Below are 21,861 nucleotides of genomic sequence, written 5' to 3'. Positions count from 1 at the left end.
CATTCAGTCACTCAGGCTGCCCTCCTTTGACTCTGTCTCATCCTCTGCCTGGGGAATAGTCTCGGTGCTGTATTCTCTAGCCCCCTCCTGCCTGCTTCTAAGGACTCTAGGACTTTTACCTACAAGGTTCTCCCTGATGCCCACTCCGGTTCATGGGCTGGAATTTGAGTCGTGCAGAAGAGGGAGTGATCTTTGGACCAAGTCCAGTCTGCCCTCCACCATCACTCGTGCCCCAAACACAGGCTGAAGGGGCAGCACATGCCAGGGCCAAGGGGGGAGAACGCAGAGGGTTCTCCGAGGGCGACTTGTTAAACCTATTGCTCCAGAGCCAGAATCTGGCCCGGAGTGGCCTCGGAAACACACACTGAGTCCAAGAACACTGAGACAAAAGGACAGATGCCGGGCGGTTCCACTTAGATGGAGTATCTAGAATATTCACATCACAGAGACAAAAAATAAGATCGAGGGTGTGGGGGACTGGGGTTGAGGGAGTAATGGGAAGCCATTGCTTCATGGGCACACCGTTGAGGAGGTGATGAAAAGGTTTTGGAACTAGACAAAGGTGAGGGCTGCTCAATGATGAGACTAATTCACGCCACTGGATTATATAATAAAAATTTATTAAAACGGCAAGTTTTATGTTGTCACTATTTGGCCACAAGAAAGGTAAAACAGGCCTCTGCAAACAAAGGGTGAAGTTACCCAGTGGGGACAAGGGATTCCTGCTTGGCAAGGGTAAGAACAGCCCTGCAGAAAACAGGGTCCCTGCAGACCCATCCCAGGGGGCCAGTGTGCCATTTTGAGGTGGTAAACTGGTGGTGACTAGACAGTGTGAGTGACATTTATTATAAAGTTTTATAAAACTATGGAACTTTCGGGCCTCCCCGGTGGCGCAGTGGTTGAGCGCTGGGTTGCGAAGCTGCCCACAGCCTCTGCAGCGCAGGTTCGGTCCCCGGCTGCTCCCCGGCCATCGGAGGAGGGTCCCACATGGCGCACAGACCTCTCCTGCCGCCCGCTGCTCCCCTCAGCAGTGTACTTCGGTCCTTCTGCCTGTTCTGCTCCCCACTCTGGCTCTGGTGAATTCTCTCACCCTCCCGCGCTTCTGACTGTACCCAGTGCTTGAATAAATAAATAAATAAATCTTTAAAAAAAAAAACTATGGAACTTTGCTTTGCTTCTTATTTTTTCCATTCTTAAGTGGTCCTTTATTGAAACATGTTCCTTTGCAGCTCTTAACTGGCAGGGTACCCCACCCCACTGTTGTCGATGCAGGGGCTGAAAGGTCCCAGGAACTCTTCAATAGTGTCGGGATCTTCAAGCTAGAGATGGTGCTGGCAGCTCTCCTCCCTGCTACCTGTGACTATGCAGGTGTCTGTCTTTTATCCCTTCTCCTTTTCCTAATAAACTCGTCCTTTTAAAATGTAAAAATGAATGAATGCATGCATGGGGGAGGGGCGAGAGAAAGCGAGGATGGGTGGGGAGGGTGGGAGGGAAGGGAGATCATCAGCGGCACATCTGCTGGGCTACGTGACAAGCTCATCTACAGTGATATTTCTGAGAAGGGATGGAGAGAGGGCACTGGCCTGGGTGGTTTGATGGAGGATGAGTGGAACACGTGCTTATATAGGGGAGTAAAAATGTTTAACCCCAAAGGGCCCCCCTGGTGGTGCAGGGGTTAAAGTCTCAGCGCTATCAAGCTATTTGCAGCCACTGCTGCATGAGTTGATCCCCTGCGAGGGAGCTACCCACATGGCACGGGCAGACCTCTCTTAACTTGCCCACTGCTCCCCTCAGCAGTGTATTCCAGTAGATCTGCCTGTTCTGCTCCTCACTCTGCTCTGGTGAATCCTCTCACCCCCAACCCCCACCTCTGGCCTGTACCCCAGCTCTTGTATGCTTAATTTTTTTTTTAAAAAAGTACCTCCAGGGGGCCTCCCCGGTGGCGCAGCGGTTGAGCGCTGGGTTGCGAAGCTGCCCGCGGCCTCTGCGGCGCCGGTTCGATCCCCGGCTGCTCCCCGGCCACCAGAGGAGGGTCCCACATGGCGCGCAGACCTCTCCTGCCGCCCGCTGCTCCCCTCAGCAGTGTATTTCGGTCCTTCTGCCTGGTCTGCTCCCCGCTCTGGCTCTGGTGAATTCTCTCACCCTCCCGCGCTTCTGACTGTACCCAGTGCATGTATAAACAAAACAAACAAACAAACCAGCAAACAAATAAATAAAGCATGCCTCTATAAAAAAAAAAAAAAAAAAAAAAAAAAGTACCTCCAAAATTGTAATAAATAACCCAGTGGGGAAAAAATAGACCCAAAAACACACAGAAATGGTGAGATTTCCACTGCTGCTTCCTGTCTCACAGCAGTTCCCTGAGGGCGCTGATGAGGAGCAGAAGCTGAGGGCACTGTCTCTACCTGGCCCTGTCCTGCATGGCCAATTTCACTGTTGTGCTCTGACCCTTTGTCACTGCTTGCCTTGGCGATGTCATCACCAATATTTTTGGGGGACAGACCCAGGAGCCCAATCTTGGGGGCCAAGGCAAATGTGGCACTGGCTTCTCCCAGTGCACCTCAGGCACAGGGCTCTGGTCTCGCTGGGTGGAGCTCAGGGAGCTTGGTGGAGGCAGCCAGTGCTGGGTGAACCTGGACTCCCCAAACCAAAGGAGGCTGCACCTTGGTCTCCTCCAAGCCAAAAGCCAAAAGCTGCTTTGCTTTTTACAGCTAGGTTGTCACATGCAGAAATTTTGTGTTCTTCGTAGCAGATTTGTGCTTTTCAAGGAAGAAGTAAATGTCAATAATAAAAAGTCTCAGCGATTGGCTTGAAATGGGCCAACCCCCCCTCCTTTTTTTTTAAAGGAAGTTCCTCTTGGGGCCTCCCTGGCGTAGGGGTTAAGTCTCAGTGCTATCACTGAGCCTGAGTTTGATCCCTGCCCAGGGAGCTAACCCATATGGCACAGCAGACCTCTCCTGTCTCACCTGCTGCTCCCCTCAGCAGTGTATTTCAGTACATATGCCTGCCAGTTCTGCTCTCCACTCCGTGGGGAGCCCTCTCTGGTGAACCCTCTCATTCCCCACACCTCTGGCGTCCCCGCAGTTCTTCTACATAATAAATAAATGAGTCTTAAAAAAAAAATTCCTCTTGGTTCCGTGACACCAATGCATATCAGTCCCTTGGGCTCAGAGGGCTGGTACTGGGGGCGGGGGAGGGGGGAGATAATGTGCTTTTGTGTCCTCACGCCCTCTTCTCCTTCCTGCCCCATCTCAACCCAGACTTGACGCTTTAAACCCAGGGGTATGTGGGGACCTGACACCACGAAATCCACAGGGCTGGATGCAACACGTGAGACAGACATTCGAGTGACGACTTGGAGACCGTATCACCCCCGAGAGGCGCGGTTCCTGTTTCAGAGGCTGTGTCTCCAGACTGACAATTCTGCTGCTTCTGTTTCATTTCCGAAAAGGCAGGGGCTTGTCTGGTGAAAAGTTGTTGGGCAACATGGGGCATGAAGCCACAGCTGACAACGAAGACTTCACTGGCGTCCCACGCGTGCAGTGGTCCACGAGGCTGGGGGCTGTGTTCTTTCACTGGGGGTCACCCGAGTCCTGCGGGTGCGTGACTGCTTATGAGAATGTGCTAATAAAGCCGGTCACAGCTTGGTTTAGAAAGGTACAAACAGAAACAATGGCTAGGATGCGTTCTCGGAAGGCCGGAGGAGGGTCTTCCTTGGCTTGTTCCCTCCCCAGCATTTTCACAGACGAGAGACTGCTTCTGGTGCCCAGAGCTGAGTCGGGAGAGCTGAAGAGAGGCAGGTGCCCTGTCTGGGGAAGCTGGGCCACCTCACCCTCCCGCCCTCTCCACCCGCCCCCGCCTGTCTCTCTCTCTCACACACACACACACACACACGCACACGCACACGCACATGCACATGCGCACGTGCGATTGGTGTGCAATGAAATGCTTGAGTCTGCAGTTCCAGAAGTGAGAGTTTCGCGGGGAGGAAGAACCAAGGTAGGGGGGGACACTACAGGTGAAGGAATGAGTCAGGGAGCCAGCTGCTGCGGGGCAACGAGGGGGGGGGTGGTGGAGGAGGTTGGGGGTTGGGGGGGTGGGGGTGGTCAGAGCTCAGAGGCACCACAGTGAGGATTCAGGCAGGTTCTGGTGGTGGGGAGCCCCAAGTTCTGGAGATGACTAAGTGGCTTGCACTGAGAGGATCCGCTTAGTAGGAAAGAGGTGAGCAGTGGGGGCCAGTGGGGGCTCCGTAGGGTCAGGTGCTCACCAACATGACAAATGCCAGCACAGTGGACACATGAACAAGGAAGAAGTCACTTTCCTTGCCCCCTGCTGTGGTCAGCGCATACAATGGTCACGATCAGCCACTACAAATAACCTGATTCCACTGTGAGTTGGGAGCTGGCAAGGGTCACAGAGCAGAAATAATGCAGCAGGTTGCGGGTGAGGCAGAGGAACCACCCAAAGACTGTTTCAACACTTGTCTGCCAAGGAAAACTGAAACCAGCCCAAGTACCAGACCTAGCTTTACAGGCCTTGAAAATAACCAGTGGCCTGGAGTTTACCTAGGCAGAGCAGGGGTTAGCACGGGGAGGGGGAAACCTCCTCAGCTGGGCCCCAGTGGCACTCATCCACCAATGCGCGTTTCAACTCAGGTAGTGGCCCTGGCTCCTCGGGGTGGAGCGCTCGGTGGCAATTCTTGTGGGTTTTCACCTACAGAATGGAAGAACCCCGCAGCCCGGAGACACTGGTAGCTCCTGGGTGCCAGGGGCAGGAGCTGTCCCAAGCAGGGGAGGAGTTCAAGGACGTGTGCATGCTGAAATCCTGAACTGGAGGAGCCACGAGATCAGTTGGCCTGTCATGGGGTTCAGATTTGGAAATAGAGATCTCAGCCTGGGGCTGACTCAAAGGGTGATGAAAAAAAGCCTTTCTTTCCCAGGGAAGTGAATCCATGCTCACAGCACTGGTGGGTGTGCATCGGGGCGGGGAAGGAGGGGGGCCTGCGTAGAGGCAGGCTTTGTGCTCAGCGGGGTGGGAGAGACGCTGAGTCCATCAGAGCGCTGAGGAGCAGTAGCTCAGAGGGCTGGGGAGTGGCTGTGGCCGGCTTTGTGGGGAGAGGCTCTGAATGGGGCTGGTGTTGAATCACTCAGCTGGGAGCTACTGAGCTCTGGCCAGATGTTCCCGCTTGGTGCTCCCAAGACCACCAAGAGGTGGCCACTGGTATTAATGCTCCCATTTTACAGATGAGGCTGTGCAACCTCCCCACAGCGACACGGTGAGCGAGCCGAGAGCGTCAAGAGAGGTCGGGCCTGCCCAGGAAAGGCTCTACAGGGGCGGGAATGTGATCACGTGGGGGAGGGACAGGAAGGAGGTGTCTGGAGGGGCCAGGCATGGGTGGGGGGGTTCTGGAAACCATGTGGAGGAGTCTGCATCTGATTGCAGAGTGGCTGCCACAGAGCGGATGGCTCTGTCACTGGTGAAGGGACCCTTCCGCAGCTGACATGCATTGGCCACTGCTAACTCAGTACTTTGTTGTGTCAAACAAAACAAAAAACCCGGCACAACCCGGTTCTTATTCTCTGTCCTCTCCCCACCCAGACGTGCTCAGGGTTTGGTGGAAGAAGACTGTGGAGCCAGAAGGCCCTGGAATTTCCTATCCTCAGACTTCCTGATCCTCGGCAACCTCCTTTGTTTGTGCTGCTGGTGCTGGGGGAGGGCACAGGACTGTCGGCCCCACACTCTGCCGGGGACAAACCACCAGGCAGGGGAGGCTGCTTTGCTTCCTTTCTTTCTTTCTAACACGAGGCCAGGAAGCGAGGCATTCTCCCAGCAGCCTCCCGAGAAGTCTCCATCCTGTTCCCTGTGCCCCTCCTGCCCCACCTCCTGGGGACAGGAACAGGGCCCTGCCTCTGGGGCCCAGCACAGGCTCGGCTTTCCCTGTAGGTCGGTGGGAGAGGGAGGAGGGAGGGCTGGCAGGGGTGGCCCTGAGAGAGCACGTGGCTGACCGCATCCAGGGAGGCCAACATGGCCGCCGAGATAGGATCTCCAGGCGCTCAGTCCAGGCAGGAGAAGGGAGACCCTGCCAGCTGGCGAGGATGGGCAGGCAGTGATGCCGCTGGCCATTAAGCAGACAGGAGAGTCTTTTCAACTGTGAGGCTTTCTACTGGCAGTTCCAGAAACCAAACCCTTCCCGTTTGCCCAGTGTCCAGGTTGTGGACCCAGGGTGCTTGCCTGATTGGGGTGGGGACACACTGCTGACTGGGGGTTTCCCTGGCAGTCTTGTGTCTAGTGTGACATGTGAGGGCCAGGCCGAAGCTCTCCCGGCACACACTGCACCAGGCACCTACACTAGCGCTCCTTTCAGTCACTCCCATTTTGCTGATGAGAAACAAGTCTTGCCTTCTGGGAGGCTCTGGCCAGGTGATTTTGCCCTGACACTGCTTCATGCCTCATTTCCCCAACTATAATCAGGACGAATAGGCTGCTCCACATGCTCTTGGGCGCTGTTACGAGCAGGTGGTGCTCAGAGAGGTCCCCTCATCTACCAAGGGACACACAGCAAGTAACAGAGGCACACCCAGGCCGGCTGTACCCCAAGCTCTGTCTCCTACCCGCTCTGGGTCTCCTCCTCGCCTTGCTTGGGGAAGCTGGGGACAGAGAAGTGACATTCCAGGGGGGAGTATGCCCCAGGGGAGAGGGGCCAGAACCCCCGGAGCTGGTTTATATTCCAGGCGGCTCCCCGCTTATGCTCGCTCCCTCTCTCCCTTCCTCCCTTTCTCCTCCTCCCTCTTCCTCCCTGGGGCCAGGGCATGGTGGGGGCAGCACTGAGAAAAATCAGGCTGTGGCCTGGTGCCCTCCTGGCCATGGCCACGTGGAAGCCCACAGAGGAGAAGGATCGCAGTGGCCCTGGGCTCACTAAGGAGCAGGGGAGTCGAGGAGTGTCCTTGACTCCACCGCAGAGCAAGGAAGCAGAAGATGGAGCCTGGAGATAAACCCAGAGCAGCCCACAATCTCAGCCCCTCTCGCTTCACCTCTGTTCCCCCAGGCTAGTAGCTCTGTGCCTGCCTCTACCAGTTGCTATGGAAACAATCAGGCCAGAACTGGAGGGGACAGGAGCTGGGTGGGCAAGGGAGGGCACGAGCCCCGGGGGCCCAGACCCAGCAGGGAAGGCCCTCCTGGCCCACCTGCGTGTACCTTGTGCCATCTTGACCCAGGAGTTGCAGCTACTCAGCCAATGTCTGACCACGCATGGAGCACTATGTCAATAACTGCAATGGCCACAGCACTCTCCTACACGGGAGCCTGGTTCTGGGTACAGGGATTGACCCTCAAATCCCATCAGCGCCCTAAGAAGGGTACTATTAGTAACCCTAACTCACAGATGAGGAACCGGAGACACAAAATCATGTCAGCACACAAGGTCGTTGAGCCGCAGAGCCAGGACACCCATCCCCCCAGCCCAGGCTGGAGCCGCTGCCCTAGGCCAGGAACCCAGCGCACAGGAGGGAGTAGCTGGATTCAGTCCCTTCCCTCCTTCTACTGTAGCTTTCCCGTGAGCCCCTTGCCGCAGCCGTGGTGTAATGGGCAGGAAGGGCTCCCCACTTCTGGACACACAGAGCCCACGTGAGCCACAGACACTCCAAATGAGAGGAAAACCCCATCCGACGCCTATGCCACAATTCCTTTGTTTTCATCTCCTTGGTTTCCTTGATTTCGCCTTCCCCACATGTGGAAAATGCCACTTAACCGCCACTGAGTCAACGGCTCCCACTTCACTCCAGGTCTGTTCCCATTTGCAGGTAAAACACCCACTGACTTCAGCAACCTTTGCAGACCTGACACCCAGGAGCAGGCGAGAGGCCTGATAAACCGCCCACCTGGGTACCATTGCTCAGGGCGGCGTCATAATCATACCAGCCGAATGTATTGGCCTGTCTTGCTGTGCGAAAGCCACCTGCCAACAGATGGGCCCCAGATTTAGTGGAGGCCTCTGGGGATGTGCAGGTTGAAAGAATATGTGTATGTTGGCGGGGCGGTGGGGGTGAGGGAGAGTAAGGGTCCTTGCTGCATCTCAGTGGGCAGACCAGAGCTGAGGGTCTGGATATTGGCCCAAGTGATCAACTTTGGCTGGTCACAAGGGCTCTGGGCATTTTAAATTCCAGCCAATCTTTTAAGATTCCCTGGATGTGCAGAAAGGAAACAAACCCGTCGGGAGAACCTACTACTACCACCGGCAGGTGTTGTGGCTGCAGGGCAGAGGGGAGGCTGTGCTCCTGGTCTCATGAGATCTCACAGCCGGGTCAGCGAGACCAGACCCACCGGGGTGGAGTCAAGGGTGAGACTCAGGGAGCAAGAATCACAGAGCTTCGAAAATGGGGCACCGTGGCCATTTCTGTTTGGAACCTCAGAGGGAGAAAAGAGTCTGGCCTGGGCCTTAAAGGGCAATAGGAAGGTACTGTTGGTCTCTAACTGAAACGTGTCATTTAAAAAAAAAAAAGGTAAAAAGCAAAACAATGAACCCAAACAAGGTTCTCTGGGTAACCCCTGCACCCACATTGGCCGCTGGGGATTGTGGCAACTATTGGACATGCACATATTTGTCTGTGCTGGTAAGGGGAGAGCCTTCTAGTGGGGGAGCCCCTCCCTGCACAGCCTCCCCAGGTCCCCAGCAAGCCCGCTGTCCCCCTACCTTTGGGCTCCAGGCCATTGGAATTAAAGTGCATCCTCTTCTGACATTCCGTGCAGCTCATCAGGAACCGGGTCACAGCCTCTCGAGGAAGGAAGGCGTAGGTCTCTGCAATCTGGGGGAGAGAGGAGGCTCGCTCGGCATGTGGCTCTGGGGGGGAGGCTGCTGGCTCATGGGTCACCAAATGCTGTGCTTTGGCAGCAGGTTCCTGGCCCTTGACAGGAAGGGTGGGGATTCCAGGAGGGGAGGGCAGGTGTCCTCCATTCTGAGCCATGGAAATGAGTCAGTACTTTGGTGCAAAACTGTTTATTTCTAAAATTTGAATACAGGAGCTTAAAAATTGACAAAGCAGAAAACATTTCAACAGTGTCTAGTCTTTAACCTATGTTCTAGTAAGTAATATTCCTCTTGGAACATTTTATTGCAGCTGCTGAAAAATGAGCTTATAAACCTTGCTCCAGAGTAAGATAAAACAATTTTCCCTCTTAGAGATGGATAAACTGAGACCCACATATAAATCTACTGACTCTGGGGCCTGTAAACAGAACCCCAGGTTCTCCAAGATATTTCCTGCAATAACTCACAGATGAAGAACCTTTTTAGGGATAACTGCAAAGAGAGGCTGATGCCAAGGATCAGATTTTTCAAGTTGGACAGGCTCTTAGGGACGCCTGTGTTCCAGGTGAGGTCATGAGGCCCAGAGATGTGAACTGATTCACCCAAGATCACACAGCTCTTCAGAGGCAGTGCCAGAGCAAAGCTCCTGCGCCAGGCCACAGGGCCCCACAGCTGCCTCCAGAGGCCCCCCTAGCTATCAGGGAAGGTGAAATAGATGGGAGCGAACACAAGAAAAAGGCTGGGTGGGGGATTGGGGAAGAGGGGCGCACGAGACCAGAATCCCAACCCTCTCCTCTTGCTCTGGGCTTTGGGAAATCCACTGGCTCTGGTTTAGCTGCCTTAGGGGATTGGAGGACCTCCTGGGTCCAGGTTCCCTGGTTGAGGCCAGTAGCTGCCCAGTTGCTGGTTTTCGCCTCAGAAGCCGGGCCCTCCCTCTCCTCTCCACTAAGGGGCAGCATCACCCCGGCGTTCCGCCGTCCTCGCCGCAGCCCAGCTGGGGAAAGTTGGCGGAGGGCGCTGGTCAGCGGACAGGGGGCGGGGGCTGCTCTCCGGGACAGCACCGATCTGCTCCCGGGGATGCACCTTGCTCCATGGAGGCCAGGAGGCGGGAAAGGGCAGGTTGGTGGGTGGGGTTGGAGGGAACTGGGGCCCCCAGGCTGCAGCCAGGCCCTCAGAAGATCAGACCTAGCTGCGCTCCCAGCTCAGTCGGCTTGCGGAGTTCCGGGGGCCACTCCCGCCTGGCGGCTGGCTGCAAACGCAGAGTTAATTTTGGTGACACAATTGTTATTTCTCAGCTGATTTGATGCTCTGCGGAGCAGGCAGGCTCCTTGATGAGTTATCTCCCTTCCAAATTCCCTATCTGATTGCCTCCCTCTGGAGGTCAAGGACAAGGGCAAACCCCGGTCTCTGATTGGAACTGGTAGATGGGAGGGTACCATTCAGCCGTGTGGCCTGTCCCCCTCAGTACTGGTGCCTCGGGATGGGGCCTTTCCTGCCACGAACTTGGACATCTTCATTCCCAGCCCTGAGCTGCCGGGAAGCCTCAGGGGCTGCGCGTCCCTCCCATGTTTGCTAAAGGGTGACGGCTAGAGGGAAGGGTATTGACCGGGCAAAGTGGAGGCCTGTAGTGGACTTGGGCCGGCACATGACCACATAGGCACCCTGAGGTGCTGTGTCCCAATTAAGGCCATAGAAGAGCAGAGTGGAGGGACTTGGGGGAGGAGGGTCGCAGTCTCCCAAGGAGGAACGGTTCACACCACAGGGACATCCCTGCACAACTCCATGGAGCCTGCCTGCTGCTGGGCAGAGAAGTGTATCTTGCAGGGCTCAGGGAGTGCTTTCCTAGGCTGATCACTTTGCGGAGGGCTGGCCACGGGATGGGGAGCGGCCCTTCTTGCCACCTGCTCCCTGAGGCAGAGGAACAGTTCCCAGACCAGGCTCCGCCTGGGGGCCGCAATGGGGACCACAGTTCTCCTGGCCTCGCAGGGCCCCAGAGCACACAAAGGCTGGCAGGGGCACTACAGGGAGGGAGAGCGCCAAGTGTACTCCTCTGGCCCTGGGCTCCACGGAGGTGGACGGAAGGCAGATGGCGGGAAGTCCTTGGGGGTCCGTGGTCCAGGGAAGCCCTACCCGGCGTGGAGGGCATGTCTGCAGCCTTGCTGAGAGCTCCCCGGAGTCCAGAATGGCAGAGCCAGCCCAGCTCTGTGCTGCCACAGGCGCCCCCACAGAGGAGGATGCCCCCCTACTGGGACCTTCAACCTTCAGAGGCATCTTTTGGTTCACCCGTCCTTCCGGTGTGTCACAGCGATGCCTGCGGCCTCGGCACCGGATGACCTGGAACTAGGAGGATCCCTGAGGAGGCTCCAGCCAGGGATGGTGGCTGGCAGATAGTTTCAGAGCTACAGACACTGTTCTGGAAATAGACTCATCCTGAAGCTCCAAAACATAAGATGAATCAAGATGGAGCTGCTGTGCTTAGGAGGGGAACTCCAGGACCCCTGTCCCCACCCAGCTTCCCTCAGCCGCCTGCAGGCTTGCTTGGGGGGTTTCCTGCCTGGACATTGCCTTTTACATAAATGTGCCTTTTATGTTTTTTCTTAGTGAGGTAAAAACTGAGAGAGATTTCACTGGCGGAGAGAGCAGGAGCTATTTGCAGAGTCGCTGACTTGCAAGGCCCCATTTTCCCTCCCCAACTCAGAGGCCGACAAAGACAGATGAGGCCAATTGGGGGGATTTGCACCACTTTACAAGATCCTCCTTCTGCCCTGTGGGTGGATTAGCACGTGGTGGGCCTGGAGCAGCTGCTGACCACATCTGGCCCCAGCTCCAAAGTGGTCTGGGCAGCCAGATCTGGACTCCGGAATCCGATCTAGCTATGGCACCCTGGGAGAGAGGAAGGAAGAGCAAAGGGCTCCCCCCACCCCCCCGAGATGGGTGCACAAACCAGAAAAGCCCCTTGAAAAAATACTAGTCCTTCATGGGGGCTCCTGGAGTTTGGTAGAACTGCTCAGAGCCCTCCCCTGCTTTCAACCCTCCACAGCATTGGCAAGACCCCCCAGGATTCTCTGACCTTAGATCACACTGCCTCGGGGGGGCAAGTAATGCAGGAACCCCCTATGCTCCCCATTGTAAAGGGCCATCTACCCCGGCTCCCGGACCAGCTGTGGAGAGCTCATTGCCTGCCCTCTCTGGTCCACTGCTGGACAGTGGTAGGTGCTAGAAAGATCTTCTTCCCACTGAAGAACGTGCCTCCTGTAATGCCCTGTACAAGTCAGCCCATCTCCCTTCCAGTTCCCGTCTTCCTACAGGCACCCCCGGCCTGGAAGAATCCAAAATGTCCCAGATGCCCTAGAGACAGTGAAGCAGTCCCAGGATTCATTTTTGGCAAAACATTCAGTCAGGTCCAAACCCTCCTCAGCCAAGGGCCAAATGCAAACCCCGTGGGGCTAAGCTGTGCCTCTCTGCAGCCACCAGCATCAGTTTCTTCAGGGGCTCCCTTCCACAGGCATGGATGGGGTGGGGGTGTCATGTCTGCAGAGTGAGGCTGAAGAGGTAGAGCTGGGTTGAGGAAAATGGGAGATGAAAAGAGGGGGACAAAAGCAGCCAGGCACCACCTCCTACCCCCCAAAAAAGGGTGGCATGAGAAGGGTGACAGATGGAGAAGAGGAGGAGAAGGGAGAGGAGGGAGGTGCAGCCCCCTTGGCCTCACACCCACTGCAGGAGGCCTGCTCCGCTCAGCCTTGGCCCTGCTGCTGAAATTCCAGCTCTGTGTGCAGCCCAGCTGGCTCACTGCCAGTCATGTGCCAGCTCCAGGCTGGGCAGAGGGAAGTGGGGCACGCGGCGGGCATATGGACGAGAAGCCAGGAAGTGCAGAGCAAAGGGCTGGATGTCCGCTTGGCCCAGGGACCAGTTCAGCCCTGCCCTCTCCACAGGATGAGGCCACAAGCCCCGGCCTTCATGAATACCCAGGGAGAGCCTGTGGTGAGTCTTGGTACTGGGCCCTGAGGGGCCAGAGGAATCGCCTGGCCAAGCCTACCTATCGGGACACAGCAAGTCATCGGGCTCACTAGCCAGGTGCAGGAGGTGTGTGAGAGGCAGGGTGTGCAGTGCTTGTGGCTCAGGCCCTGGGGCCGGCTGCATGGCTGTGAGCCTCAGAAAGTCGACCTTGAGGCAGGTTCCACGTCTCTGAGCCTCATTCTACTCATCTGTAAAGTGGGGGTACTTCCTATATAGATTCTTCCCATGAGTGAAGGCTCAGAATCAGTTCAGGAGGAGTGCTGAGCACAGGGCCTGGCAGATGCTAGCCACCCGGCACTGGCAAAGTCAGTGCTGAGAAAAGGTGCTGGGTCTCATCACCACCGAAACCCCACTGCCTAGCCTGGGCCTGCCCTTTATCCATGATCCTCGGGAGGAAATGCCCTCAGAACTCAAATTGTTCCCCAAAGCATAAGTACTGTAAAGCAGAGGGCTGGGGGGCAGATGGTATCATCATGCCATTCCCCTCAGCCTGGCCGACCCCTCTGGTCACTCTGAGGTCTTTGGCATAACCTTAAGGTTTGTTGAGAGCAAGGATCATTGTGAGGACAAGGACAAGCCAGACTGTCGGATTTTTTTTTTTAAAAATCAGGCCATATGGGGGAAATCAGAGACTTACAGAGGTCACCTCGACTGCAGTTCAAGGCTATTTATACAAAGAACTTTGGGTTGGGGGGTGGTCACATCTGCCCTGGGTGGAAAGGCCTGGTCACAGAGGGCATGGCTCCCCGAAGCCAGAGTCCACACTACTGTGAGGCCTGAATGAACGTCAAGTGTTGGGCTCCACTGGCTTGGTGGTGGGCACTGGGGCAAATGTTTCAGAGCTGTGTATGAGCCATGGTGATATAGCGTCATCAGGTCACACTCCCCTCCTCCTCCCCTGTGTGACATTTCCTACCCCTAGCCTAGGCCTTCTGCCTACCTAAAGCTTAGACTGCCAGCTTACATGCCACCTTCTCCAGGAAGCCCCCCCTGGTTTAGCACTGAACTCTAGTATCGAGAGGTGCCTTTGTCGAACGCCCAGGTAGCTGGGTTCTTGTTTCCTCAAAGCTGGTCTCGGAGATATTTCTGCTTCTCCTGTCTTGGTTTTGTTCTCAGCTTCTCTACCCAAATCAAACTGTGATCTTGAGGGTGGAGACCAGGTCCTCAGAGTTCCCCTGGGGACTCCCAATACTGACTTCATGGGGTTGTAGAGGCTCAAATGAACTCACACATAGGAAGCATTCAGGACAGCCCTGGCACACGGTAAATGCCACTGAAGCGTTTGCTCTTTTAATTATTATTATCTAGCCACCCCCACCCCCCAACCGCCACAGCCCCGGGAGCAGGCTGCAAGGGCTGGGTGGGGAGGGAGGAATAAGTGAAGCAGAAACCAGGAGGAGGAGGGTTTGCTCCTGCCCTCATCCCTCTCCTTCCCTCCCTCTCATTCCCTTCAACCTGCTTCTCCTTTGTGCTCAGACCACAGGACCCGCCCCCTCGCCCCGTGAGCCATCTCTGGCTGCCATGCCCTTGCCCTGTGCCCCCCTAGGTCCCCAAAGGCCGTTTCATCACGCCTCAGCTCCCTGCCCCGCCCTCCACCCAACATGTGCAGAGCCCGTGGCCTCTTGCCAAGGCCTGGGGCTGCCAGCAGAGGCAAAGAGACAGAAATCTCACCGCTCGGTAGGTTTTCTTCTGCCCAGCGTGCTTGGGGGCTTTGCCTGGCTCCGCTGAGCTCTCCACATGCATCGAGTAGATGATGTCAAAGAAATCTTCCACCACAGCGACCCGCTTCAGAGAGATGCCCTCCGGCTCCGACAGGCCATCTGCCCCCTGCGACAGGGTGGACAAGCTGTGTTAGTATCAGGGAGGATGGAGGGTGAGAGCTGCGCCCCGAGGCCGCTGGGACGGGTTGGGGGCAGGGATGGCGGCGCTGCTCCCTGACCCCTGCAAGGCCTCCTCTGCCAGCGGTAGGTCTGAGGGGTTAGAGGTGGAAGGCGCCTGCTGAGGGGCCCCCCGGGCGGGGGGTGCCAGAGTCAGGGTGGCTGCCGCTACTAAACCACAAACAATGGGCAGGGAAAGACAACAACCAAAATACAAATTAAAAAACCAGGAGGCTCCATGTTCACAATTTCAGACAGATTGTGCCAGACTCAGGCGGGGAGCTCTTGAATCACACGCTGTGCCAAGACCATCCTGGGAGTCTCTGGGGAGGGGGGAGTGCTAAATAGATGCGGCCCCATCAGGAGCTCGCCAATTAGCAGTAACCTTTCACTGTGGTCCTGGGCTGGGGTCCCAGGGGAATGCTAGGATCACCTGGGTGACTCCTGCCTCCGCCCTGGCCTTTCAGCAAAGCTTTTCACCACTGCCCGCCCTCCCCACTCCAGCAGCTGAGCGCCAGCAACAGCACCCGGGCTCTTTGTGTGTGGAGCTGGAGAGAATAACAGACACGTGGAGGTGGCAGGGCCGCGTGAGCGCCACCCCCCCCCCCAGCCTCTTATCAGGCTGGCATGAGTGCTGTCAGCTGGCCCTGGCAAGGTGTGCCAGGATGGAGGTGGGGTCCTTCAAAGCAAAGAGCTGCTTGGCCCAGCCAGCCTGCACCCTCCCCCCCAACGGGGCTGGGAGGGAGTGGGGAGTCTGCAGGGTATGACCACTCCTTTTGCACCAAGCACAGAGACTCAGGGACACAAGCTCTCAGCCATCATCTCCCTAAAGGGACACTCAAAGCAAAGGGGTGGGGGGCAGGAAGGGCAGGAGTTGGGGAAAAGGCAGGTTTTTCTCTAAAAGTGTCCCGAAGACAAATCTCTAAGACATTTGTCTTCCCCAAAGGATCCCACGCAAGAACATCAGCTCTGTGAGGGTATGGGCTTCATCTGTTGGCTCATGGCTGTTTCCTCAGCATCTAGAACAGTGCCTGACACATAGTAGGCTCCATGAATAACCACTGACTGATTACTGACCGGCAGCCAGGCAGGGCAGTTTAGAACTGCTCATCTGGTTTGGACAGGGCGCTGTGTAAGTGGCTCTGTGCAGTTATTTTGCTTCTCTCAGTGTTGGATCCTTGATCTAGAAAATGGGGAAAAGAGAAGCACCTTTCCCAGGAGTCACAGAGAGGAAAAAGTGAGATGTGCATGCAGCACTTAGCCCCAAGCCCAGCCCATAGGAACTGTGGGGAAAATACTGTTATTAAGAAGTGCTTTGCCATTCTCCAAGCTTTTCCCAGCTAGGATATCAGTGAACATCACAACCACGCCGGGAGGTAGCTAGGGTCAGGGCCTGCCTGTGGGACAGAGGCTGGGAAGTAGCAGAGCTGTCTTGGGCCCTTAGTCTTCGAAGTCCGAGGTGCATAAAGGCCCTGCCGAATGGGACAAGCGTTCACAAAACATCCAGGGTTTGGTTTTATCCAGCAGCTTCCCCAACATGCCAGGAACAGTGAGCAAGGGCTGTCTCTCTGCCAGGGGCCAACTTGAGAGCAGAGAGCAGATGGGAGAGGAAGGGCAGTTGGACATCTGAGATGTAGGGTACCAAACCCTAGAGCCAGCAGGCAGTGCCTGAGTGATGACTCTGAGCGGTGACCTCGCCAGCCCTGTACAGGCCCTCTTGCCAATGGCTTCCTTCCTGGTCAGGATCCAATTCAAAGGGGACTTTCAGATAGCACACATCTGGGGTGTGGGGGTAAGGTGTGCGCCTGCATAGGGTGTGGGTGAGGAGTGCTTACTGGTCCTTGCTGTGAGATTGTGGGCAAAATCTTCAATCTCCCTGAGCTTCACTTATGAAATGAGCTGTAAAACCCCATCTCTCCTCTGTTTCTAAACCCAGGAGACACTGTTACCTCTTTCTTGGGGGGTATCTTAAGTCCCCCTCTTGAAATCCTGAGCCATCCGCAAGGGCTCATCAGTGACTAACTCATTCATTAGTTGACTTATAACTCGCCAGCATTTGGGGGACCTTGAAATACTGCCACCATAGAACCAGATGGAACAAATGTTCTGACAGGTCAATTATATTATGCTTCTAAGGAGAGCCTCATGTTGGCAAAAACAAACAAAAGAATCTTAAGAATGAAAATATAACTGGGTTTCTATTTCTTGATTTGGGCGGTGGTTACGCAGGTGCATTCAGTTTATAAAAAAGCATTAATCTGAATAATTACAATCTGTGTACTTTTCTGTATGTCTACTAGATTTTAATTTTTTATTGTTTACTTTTTTTTTAAGAAGCATGATGGCATGGGTAGTGCTGCCACATTTTGGTGATCTGAGCCCATGGTGTAATGATGGGCTTACCTGCTCAAAACATTATTTCAGGTCAGAACACGGATATTTCTGGAAAAGGTCAATAAAGGAGGGAATAAAGACAGAAATTTGATGAAAAGATAAGGTTTTAGATGGGGAGAAGGCAAGTGCTCCCTAATCAGCTCAGTGATCTCAGGCAGGTAATTTCTTGACCTCTTACCTGTTAAAATGGGCCTAAAAAAGTCCCAGTTGGATGTTCCTAGGATAAGGTAAGGGTAGATGTCAGACAGCTGCCACATACAGGCTTGTAAACATTCTCTTTGAGATTTAGGAATCTGCCCTCACCTCCTGCCCCTCTGTTCCATGCAGGTGAAAGCACAGCCACCCTCCTGACCGCCAACCTCCCCCAGCCACCCACCCCAGGTCAGCCCACCATCAGTAGCGCTGCATAGTCTTACGTACTGTAATTCCTAAGTAACACGCCACACAAACTTGGAATGAGCCTCCCGCAGCCAGGAGTAGCTAACCCAGATCAAACAGCAAAACACTGCCCAGCGCCTGGCCCTCCCACATTCACTCTTAGGCAGCCATGAGGAACCAAGAGCTTTGCACCTGAAAGTGGCCACAAAACTATCCCAGAGAAACTCTTCAGGGGAACATTTTCAGTAGTTCCCTCTTTCAAAATTGATTGCTCTCTTGCCTGGTTTCAAACCCGGACCCCGTAATCAGTCTACCTCGACTGCAGAGAGGACACAGGAAGGGAGACGGCCTGCAATGGCCAGAATCCACACCATTTGAACTGTCCTCCGGTGAGCTGTGGCCACCTGGACACCATGTGTGCTACACCCTCAGGGAAGAACACCAGGATATCTATATGGCCTTCCAGGAGAACCCTGGGAAGAGAACAAAGGGATCCCACAGCCGTCATGTGCTACAGACATCTCTGCCATGCCCTGAATCCACAGAGGCAATAACCTTCATGCTAAATGCTGCAGGAGAGGTGCCTTCCCTAGCTGAGAATCCAGACACAGCACCACCAGGCAAGAACTGCTAATTAAGAGAAAGGAAAGCACCTTCCCCATAGCCTTGGGACGCCTCTGCCAACCACTTCTGCTTTGTACCCAAATTAGCTTAATCTGATCCACTGCCCTAAGAAAACTGGGCCCTGGATTGACAAAGGAAACTCTGTGTCATTTACAGGCTAGATAAAAGGGGGGGCCTGGAGCCTCCTGACTATCCCGACTTCCTGGGAAGGCCAACCAGGAGTGATGGAATGGCCCCGGGCAGCACCCCAAGGGAAAAGTCATGAAAAACACGCCCATTGCCAATTGCGCAGGACCGACCTCTGGGGCCCTGGCGCAGGGGGGATAATATTGCTATGGAAACACACACCATCCTTTTGAACCATCCAACTCCAAAATAGCTAGCCAGACCCAAGCCAACTAAACCAGAGCTGGAAATAGTTTTTAAAAATTCATGGAGTAGCTTTCTTAGACAGCATCATCTTCCTTAAAGCCAGCCCATCATCTAATGCCTACTTAAATACTGCTGATATTTCAGAATATTTGGAAGAGTGGTCCGCAAAGTGTAGTCCTCACCTGCATCAACATCACCTGGGGAACTTTCTAGAAGTGCAGACTCTCAGGCCTCACCACAGACAGACCAAATCTAACACTTCTGGGGTTTTAACAGCCCCCTCCCAAGATGAGTCTGATACAGGACTGATTTTAAGCGATTTTTGATTAGAATATTTCCATGATGGAGACAGGAAGATAACTTGTAGGAAAACTGGGATTGGCTCATTAAATGTATATGCTCTGTGCTTCTAGGCCTAATATATGAATATTTTCTTCTCCAGTAAAGGCCAATTTTCCTAATAGTGGGAACAAAAGGATCCTACTGGGAAACATTAGTATATATTCTAAACACCTGCCCAGATACTTGCTGTGGATTATGGACAGAAAGGCCGCAGCCTCTGCGGCGCCGGTTCGATCCCCGGCTGCTCCCCGGCCACCAGAGGAGGGTCCCACATGGTGCGCAGACCTCTCCTGCCGCCCACTTCTCCCCTCAGCAGTGTACTTTGGTCCTTCTGCCTGCTCTGCTCCCCGCTCTGGCTCTGGTGAATTCTCTCACCCTCCTGTGCTTCTGACTATGCCCAGTGCTTGTATAAATAAATGAAAAAATCTTAAAAAAAAATTAAATTAAATTAAAAAAATAAAAAATGAGTGGATCCTGGGATCAGCCCCACACTGAAAAAAAAAAAAAGTTATTAAAAAAAAAAAAAAAAAGAAAGGGCCATGTACCCCACTCCAGTCCTGATCAGATTTTTAAAGCCTCTCTGGCAACATGAATTGATACTCAAGCAGGTCATGCCCTGACAGGTCTTTTCTGGCTTCCTCAGTTTCTCCAGTGATCTGAATACTCAGCACGTCTGCTACATCCCGGGTTGCAGACCTATTAGGGAGATCAGCACGTCTTACCAGGCCATTAACCAGGGCCCCACCAGGGTGGCTCACCCTGCAGGTGAGCCTCTGAATCTGACTGAATCTTGCCTGTCTCCCCACTAAGTCAATTAAATGGACCCCTACCCTTGGTGACAGGTGAGATCCAATTGCTAATGGATTGCAATTCTGTCATCTCCGTTGGAACCTCTAAGTCACTTGCCTGTAATAAGTTATATACTTAGCAAGGTGGGCGCACTGTTTCAGGCCACCAGGATGCCATTTAGTGTACCACTGTCACTATATTAGTGGTGTGTGCCTCCCAGCAACAACGAGGCCACGGTTGAGAGGATGTGGCTAAATAGCAGGGACATTTCTCAACTGGGTTCCTAGGTAAAGGGAGAAACCACAGAGAAAGTCCTTAGGAGGTGCCTTTTTGGTGCATCTTAGAACCAGCTCTTGATAAGGTATAAAAATCAATGAAATTGCTGTCAGAGGGGAAAGTCAGCCAGCTGAACACACCCCTGGGGAAACACCCTTGGTTACCACTTGTGTGGGAGCCCAAGACTTCAGGGGGTTGATTGCACAGGCAAATGTGAGGAGGCCACGCCATCCCCTCCGGGCCAGCCAGCTAAGTGGCTGAGATTACAAGCAAAAGCTACCGCACACATTAGCAACGTGTTCTTTCTAGAACCATGACTGTCTCTGCTGTTCCCCAAACCGCATTTTAATAAATTCAGGCAGGACTGGGGTTCTGGAAGTAAGGGTGGCAGTTGGGGGTGGGCAGGGCAGAGGTCCTACAAAGTCTAATTCTAACTCCTGGCAGGGCTAAAAGAAGACTGAAGGGAGGGGGCCTTCAGGAGGAGGGAAAGAGGTAGAGAGGAAATTTTCAAACCACACTGAACCGACAGAAGGAAAAGAACAGAAAACCAGAATGAAGACCACCACCCACAACCTGAGAAATTCCTCAGAATCCCCAAGTTGGTCATCACTTGTAAAGGGCAATCAGATGATTGAGGGGGACAGTTATTGCTTACATTGGGCAAAGACAGAATTTCTCTCAGTGATGAGTACTACCTCCTGCGGACTGGAGACTGAAAAGCCCTCCAAGATAAAGATTCACACCAGAATTTTAGGACCCAGAGTTGGCTTGAGCTCTGCAGGCCGAAATGGGGCAGAGGGATGAGACCACACCTCCCCCCATAAATAAATAAACACACAAACAAGGAGCTGAGGAGTCAATGCAGCACCTGCCTCTTCTCCACCCCTGTGCACAATCTCCAACTGTTAGTGCGGAGCCGCCACCGCGTCGCACCTGCCATCTGGAACAGGCCTCACATATTCCAAGACCTCCTTTCTGCTTCGCTGAACCTCCATCTTCTTTCAAATCACGCCGGGGACTGAAATGCACACCCCCGGCCACAGAGAAAGGTGCCTGGGATCAACCCCCAAACAACATAGAAGGGATGCCATATCCTTCAAGCTCTGAATATCACTTTTTCCTTTTTGGTTTTAACTCTGGGATGTCTGGAGAGGGTGAGGGGGAAGGGGTGGGAACAGGAAGGGGTGCGGTGGATTCAAGTATTCCTCTCTAGGAAAGAGAGGGGCAATAACCTCGGTTAAGTGGTGGCGCCCTAGACACTCTCAGGCTGGACAGGGCCCCTGGCTGACTTGGAGATTCTGGCCTGGGGGTGCCAGGAGGGCACAGGTGGTCTAGGGCTGAAGTCGCAGGCATCAGGGCCAGGGGCTGGCCAGCCTGGGTCTCAGTTTCCAGCTGCGCTGAGGTGACACAACACGCACAGTGACTTTCACCCCCTCATAGGAGAGCTGTGGGGGATCCGACCGATGCACAAATAGCATCCGCCCTGGACGAGACACCCACAAATGACCGCTGTCACTACTACTCTTAAGGGGACCGCTCCAGGACTCGGGGGACCCGTCTCCCTCGGGCGCCGCGGCCGAGGACGGGAACGGGGTCGCGGAGAGGGGATTCTAGGCGGAAGGGGGCGGCCCTGAGCCAAGCAGGCCCCGCGGGCGGGTCCCTCGGGGCGGAGGCTGGCGGCCCGAGCGCGCTAACGAGCGGGGGCCCCAGGTGCGGGCCCCACCCCGGGCCGGGAGGGAAGAGGAGGGGCCGAGGGGGAGGGGAGCGGCCCGCGCGCTAATGACTGTTGACAGCGCGCTCTGGGGCTGGCCGGGCCGCGCGCGCCGCTGACAGCTGCTCGGGCGTGGGGAGGGGGGTGAAGGCGGGGCGCGGGGCGGGGGTGAGGCGGCTCGCGTTTCCCCCAAGGCGCACGCGCGTGCGCCTCGGCGGGGAGGGGCGGGGAGGCGCGCGCGCGCGCCGGGCCTGGGTTCGGAGGGCCTGCTGGAGCGG

At 54.9% G+C, this 21,861-nt stretch overlaps 1 protein-coding gene across 3 annotated transcripts in view; it reads right to left on the bottom strand.

Moving 5' to 3' along the window:
* The window catches only part of NOL4L (nucleolar protein 4 like), a 125,064-nt gene that overhangs the window by 60,269 nt on the left and 42,934 nt on the right, over positions 1 to 21,861 (bottom strand). For 2 of the 3 annotated variants that reach the window (XM_037497047.1, XM_054697120.1), the window contains exons 2-3: positions 14,492 to 14,647; positions 8,690 to 8,801 (exon numbers count right to left, since the gene is read on the bottom strand). In XM_037497047.1, the coding sequence (XP_037352944.1) occupies positions 8,690 to 8,801; positions 14,492 to 14,647 (268 nt within the window). Of the gene's footprint in view, positions 1 to 8,689; positions 8,802 to 14,491; positions 14,648 to 20,740; positions 20,846 to 21,861 lie in introns of those variants that run through there. The other variant, XM_037497056.1, reaches the window with a different exon arrangement.

The sequence above is a fragment of the Talpa occidentalis genome, unplaced genomic scaffold (assembly GCF_014898055.3).
Source record: "Talpa occidentalis isolate TD23 unplaced genomic scaffold, MPIMG_talOcc4v2.1 talOcc4.10, whole genome shotgun sequence".
NCBI lineage: Eukaryota > Metazoa > Chordata > Mammalia > Eulipotyphla > Talpidae > Talpa > Talpa occidentalis.
The sequence above is the reverse complement of the archived record's forward strand: the minus strand, read 5'-3'. Positions and strand labels throughout refer to the sequence as shown.